Genomic DNA, 5,810 nt, shown 5'->3' on the forward strand with positions numbered 1-5,810 from the left:
TTCCTCTCAATTTGCTTTGTTGGGAGTAGGGGAGGAAAGGAGGCTATAGACTACGCCAAACAGTGTCTTCTTCCCCTTTTTTATTTCTTACCTCCACCCATATGGGTTCTTTCAATTCCAGACCATTTGTTGCTATCATACTTATTCCATGTTATACTAACAAAGCTACCCCGTCACCCTTATGTTCTGGATAGGGTGGTGGAAGCAGTTGCAATAGAACTTTCAAAGCAGAGTTTGATAAATGCTTGTTAAGATGAATGCAGAACTATTCTTGCCTCTGGACATAGCCCTGTGCCTCTGAGCTCTGAGTACAGCACTGTTCATCTAGGATGCAACATGAATTATGTGACAAAGTAAATTTAATTCTAGAAAACATTTTTGTTCACTGTTTTGTAGATCTGGGTGAAAGGATATTTCACAACATGTTTCAACTGCTCCCGGAATTGCCTCTGAGTCACCGTATAGATACAAGTATTTGTGCAGGTACTGAGGAGCTGCAGCATATATGCAATGGTACCTGCAGTTGACGAAGGTGGATCTGAGTCATTGATGAAAGCAAGTCTTTGATACAGGAAACATGTAACATAGGGGGTCCATAAAACAATGAAGCTTCCAGAGATAGTGAAGAGTAAAATGATGGATTTTTTTCGCTTGTCCATCTCTGGGTCACTGTGACTTGCCCCATCACCACCACCCCGGAGTCTCTGGCGAGCTCTACCAGCCACTAAAATATGCCTAACAGTCAGAGTGTTGAGAAGCAGAATCAAAATGAATGGGAACAAAGGAGTTAGAAGGCGATGAATAAGCTCAAATGCTGCCCAGAAGATTGAATTATAATATTCTTCTTTTGTTATACAAAACCATTCTAGGTCATTGAAGATGTACTGAGGTTCAAATCTGAAGAACCATGGAATGCTTTCTAAGCAGGTCAGCACAGTCACTATGCCAATAATGACCAATGAAATTTTATCAGTGCAATATCTTGTTTTCAGTTTTGGACAACAGATAGCAACAAATCGATCAAAAGTGAAAACAACAGTGAACCAGACAGAAGTCATTGTGGTGGCAAAAGTGAGCACTGTAACCAAACTACATACAGGAGTAATATCCAAGAATGAAACTGGGAAATAAATAATAAGCCACCTCAGAATCACGTCAGTCACGACAACTAGGAGATCAGCTGCTGCCATGGCCACCAGGTAATGTGTTATACATTTGGAGAGTCCACAATTACCCTGAGAAAGGGTCAAAATTGCCAGCAGGTTAACTGAAAAAAAAAATGAATTTAAGGCACCACTTTGGCTGAGATGCTGTGAATGTAATAATACATTTAATACTTGAATCGAGACACTTGATTTTACTAATATTTTAGGCAGGAAATCGTTTGAAAAATGATATTAATTGTAAGTTAATCATAACAAGTAAAACATCAGTCTTAAACTCCGGCATGAGTTTTTGGCAAATGGTCACGCCAGACAATGAATGAAGCTAAAAGAGGAGGGTAATTTGAAGAGTGCCTACTGTTAACTGGATTGAAGAATGTGGGGAAGAGGGTTAGGCAATGCAATGGTGTACAGTTCACTAGAATGGGCTGTGGAGTGGGTTGGAATGAAGGAGGACTTGGTATTAATTGGAACTGGGTTGTGCTATTGCTGTGACTAGAAGTGTGTGTACGCAGTGAGCATGTGCATGGCACACGTGTTAACCAGGTCCGGATGAAGATGAGTGAAAGCTGAATGATGAATTGTGGTGGGGTTAGGAAGGAGAGCAAGGTGTTTGGAGCCTGCTGCTGACAGAACCACAGAAATATAGTATCAAAGAATGGTTACAGCACAAGGTGACTGTTCACCCCTACCATGTCTTTACCGACCCTCCAAAGGGGCAATTCAGTCATTCTCCAGCCTCTCCTCTTTTGTCCTGAGTGTTCTTCATTTTCAGATAATAATGCAATTCCCTCTTTAATCTCTTTGTTGAAGCTGCCAACTCTATTCTCAGGCAGCGCATTCCAGATCACAACCACCCATTGCAAGAAAGAAAGATTTTCTGTATTGCTTCTTTTGCTAAATATCAGAAGTCTGTGCCCTTTTGTTCTCCATTATTCCAGTGATTAGAACAGTTTCTTCCAATCTACTCAGATCAGAGCCCACGTGATTTTGCATATCTGTATCAAATTTCCCCTCATCTTTCTCTTACCCAACAAACCATTTTTGTGAATGTTCTCTGCACTGTCTCTAATGCCTTCACATCTTTCCTAAAGTGTGGAACCCAATACAGGACACAATTCTCCAATAGAGGCTGAAAGAATATTAATGCCTTTTTAACACAATCTCCTTCCTTTTATACTCCAGACCCTATTAATGAAGTTTAAAATGTTTTATGCTTTATTAGCTGCTATCTCAATCTGTCCGGCCACCTTCAATTATGCACGTACAGCTAGGTGCATGTGCTTCTATAGCCCCTTTGACATCATACTCCTTAATTTTATTGTCTATGCAATGTTAGGAACAATTAAACTGAAGGTTTAATTTAAGTCTATTTTTGTGTGCTTAGAAGAGTGGAACATGGTTTCAGTTTCATTTAGTCTTCATTTGTGACCTTAATACCAGAAAAAGGTCAGACTTTCTTTATTTGTTAATTTGCATGCATTTTCAATGAGGTTTCACAAATGAAATGAAGAGATGGGTTACAAAGGGGGTTAGTACCTTACTGATTTTTGGAAATAAATGAGAAAACTGAGAAAAATGAGAGACGGGCACAAGAAAAAGACCAAACCGGAAGTTGAGTGTGCGTACAGCAAAGAGAGAAGGCAGGAGTTCTAAACTGTCTGATAAGAATTACTGAAATGCAGCTGTGAGCGTACTTTAGGGAATTCATGTGTTTGCTTTACAATTGATGTAATAGATTAGACAGTAGTTTTCGGTGCCTTAGGGAGAAATACCAGCTGTTGAAAAAACATTTAGTGATTGCTCAGAAATCCACTAGAAGAAAACCATTTGCAAGAAGCCCTGGTATTATGACAGTACTAAGTCTTTGTTGGATTTGTGTCTGTAACAGTGTTGCCTGGGCGAAAAAGAATAGTGTGAGCTTAAATAATTTTCCTGTGTTTGTACTGAGATCTGTCCAACTTTTTTGTATGTTGTAATACAGTTCATTTTTTTTTGTTGTTTAATTTTTTTATGGTTAAAAGCTCATCAATAATCTTCTCTGAATTGTCCAGTAACACTCTTCAACAGTTTCTAAGATCTATCAAGCCAGGTGTCACACTGGGATTTGACTTGTCCAGTGCTAACATCGTCTGGGATTGTAACAAAGCGGGGCTCCTCTATGACTGTAACAAGGTGGGGTCTCTTGGGGAAAACAAGATTTAGGTCAGATCTGTAAATCCTTAAAGTAAAATGTATGTGGATGTACTGAACGTAGGGGCAGGGTTTGCTGTGAAGAGTTTTACATGGGTTGGAACTCAAAGATGGTTTTGACTAATATTAAATCTTTTCTGGGAGAAGTGGATGTAACAGTGGATGGTTTGAAATCCTTGAGAAAGGCTAGGTTAAGTGAGTTGACAGATAAACTGAAGGTAAAAAGGAAGCAGGATTTAAATAGGATTATACAATTAAAGCAATTAACCAGTATTTAGAATTCAAAGAAGTGAAACCTGTAGTTGGGGTCACACCACTAAATTTACCAAAAAATTGATTGCATTTGAAACAACTTGAAATGGAAAGCAACAAAGAGAGCAGAAAAGTGATTTGGAAAAAAGAAAACAAACAAACGAAATGGAAATGAAAAAGCTTGAACTGGAGAATTAAGATAAATGAAATGGAAATGTGAAAGCTTAAACTTGAGTTTCAAAGAGAGAAAGGGATCAGACAACGTAGCTTGGCTAGAGAAAGACTTAGAATAAAGGAAGAAAGAAGAGATAGTAGCTCAGAGTGTTGTAGTGGATAATTTCTTGTTTTCTGAGCCGTGATAGTAAAACTTAACAAAGTTTGCTTTGAAAAAACAACTAGCCTTTATTATCACAAAACTGTATGCAGTATATGGTAGAATCTTGGAAACAGAGAGCAGTTCGTACAAACGGCTGATTCTGTCCCAAGACTATGCTAACTACAAGAATCAATTCAATAGTTATAGCTTTTTCTTGTCCGTTTACATGGCTTCAGGAATTCGATTAGTAATACAAACAGTAGCAACATCATTAATTCTGTTGTAACCCGATGACCTCCGAGACCTCTTTATCTCATCAATAATATCATTATCTTGTCCTTTGAGGGAACAAAAAGTTTCCACGATTTCTGATCATATCTTGCTTTCTGATGTAATAGAAGGTTCTGTGACTCCTTCATCTCTGACCTTATCTTATTTTGCGTATGTAGTCTCAAGGGTATGCGGAGTCAACCTTATCAAGACAAACTGAGGTCAGGCATTTGGCCTTCTCTGGTTCTATTCTAGTCTTAAGATATATGGAGTCAGCCTTTGCTGGCCTTACTAGGTCAGGCAAGGGTCAGGTATTTAGGAACCGCTTGATCAGTCCTTTTTGTACTGTACCAAACAGTTAACCACTTTTCCCATCATGCCACTACTTAGCTCATACAATATCACAAGAGGATGATTCTAATTCCACTAAGGAATTTGAGTTAATTAAAAATCTTTGCCTGAATTTACAACAGATGAAGTTGAAAAATATTTCACCTCATTTTAAAAGACATATAAATTCAATTGTGAAGTTGAATTGGCCAAATAATGTTTGGACCATAACATTGGGCGGCATGGTGATACAGTAGTTAGCACTGCTGCCCTACAGTGCCAGGGTCCTGGGTTTGATTCCGGGCTTGGGTCACTGTCAGTGTTGAGTTTGCATATTCTCCCTGTGTTTGCATAGGTTTCCTCCCACAGTCCAAAGGTGTGCAGGTTAGGTTAATTGGCCATGCTAAATTGACCCTAGTTTTGGGGGGGTTAGCAGGGTAAATGTGTGGGGATAAGATGGGAATTGTTGTTGGTGCAGACTCGATGGGCCGAATGGTCTCCTTCGGTACTATAGGGATTCTATGATTACAAAGTGCCGTAATAGGAATAGCTATGAATGTCTAGTCTATCAGAAGAGTGGTCTGTAGACTGCATGAGAATTTGTCCCTGAATCTTATGAATTAAAGTTTTGGGCCATAAGTTGGAAAGGACCAACTCAAATGCTGTAGCATTTGCAAGGGTAAAATAAATTGTGTAAGATCAATGATTTTGATAAATGAAGGAAGGGGAACATTTTGAGAACATGAGCAAAATGATGATTCCGGCAATATTCTAAAATATTCCAGCAACACTTACTATGATTCCACAATTAGATACAGATATTAATAACTTACTGGGCACTCCAATGGCTCCAAGGACAGGACAGTAAACGATTTCCACATCAGCAAGTGTAGGTAGCAGATTAAATGGATATTTCATTTTCAGCTTATAGCATTGACTCGAGCCTTATCTGAAACTCTGATCACCTAAATGAACCTTTATATGTGCAAAGCAAACCCTCCAGGGATACAATTAATTGGGATCATCATTGATATTACTTACAGACATTTGAACACACAGATCTGAGAGGCACATGGCATTAGGATAAAGATAAGATCAGAAATACCAGGGTCTGCAGCATTTCAACATGATGTGAAGATACTAATGATGGTGTTGGACTGGGGTAAACACAGTAAGAAGTCTCACAACACTAGGTTAAAGTCCAACAGGTTTATTTGGTAGCAAAATCCACTAGCTTTCGGAGCAATAAATGGGAGTTCTGTTCACAAACAGGGCATATAAAGACA

The 5,810-nt window shown here is 38.8% G+C and overlaps 1 protein-coding gene across 1 annotated transcript; it reads right to left on the reverse strand.

Annotated features, from left to right (window-relative positions):
* Positions 1-365: 365 nt before the first annotated feature.
* LOC145341718 (putative G-protein coupled receptor 139) lies at positions 366-5,442 on the reverse strand. The gene is made up of 2 exons (XM_080186584.1): positions 5,358-5,442; positions 366-1,267 (listed from the first exon to the last, which is right to left on the reverse strand). The coding sequence occupies exons 1-2, from the start codon at positions 5,440-5,442 to the stop codon at positions 366-368; spliced, it is 987 nt and encodes a 328-aa protein (XP_080042710.1).
* Between the last annotated feature and the right edge of the window lie 368 nt (positions 5,443-5,810).

This window comes from Carcharhinus amblyrhynchos, chromosome 4 (assembly GCF_965287045.1).
Source record: "Carcharhinus amblyrhynchos chromosome 4, sCarAmb.v2.hapA, whole genome shotgun sequence".
Lineage (NCBI taxonomy): Eukaryota > Metazoa > Chordata > Chondrichthyes > Carcharhiniformes > Carcharhinidae > Carcharhinus > Carcharhinus amblyrhynchos.

What these genes read in the sequence shown, in the direction of transcription:
- LOC145341718 (XM_080186584.1), bottom strand. Translation starts at nt 5,442, where the DNA reads ATGAAATATCCATTTAATCTGCTACCTACACTTGCTGATGTGGAAATC. An exon ending in TGGAGCCATTGGAGTGCCCA is followed by an intron (nt 1,268 to 5,357) that starts GTAAGTTATTAA and finishes TTTTTTTTTCAG; the next exon opens with TTAACCTGCTGGCAATTTTG.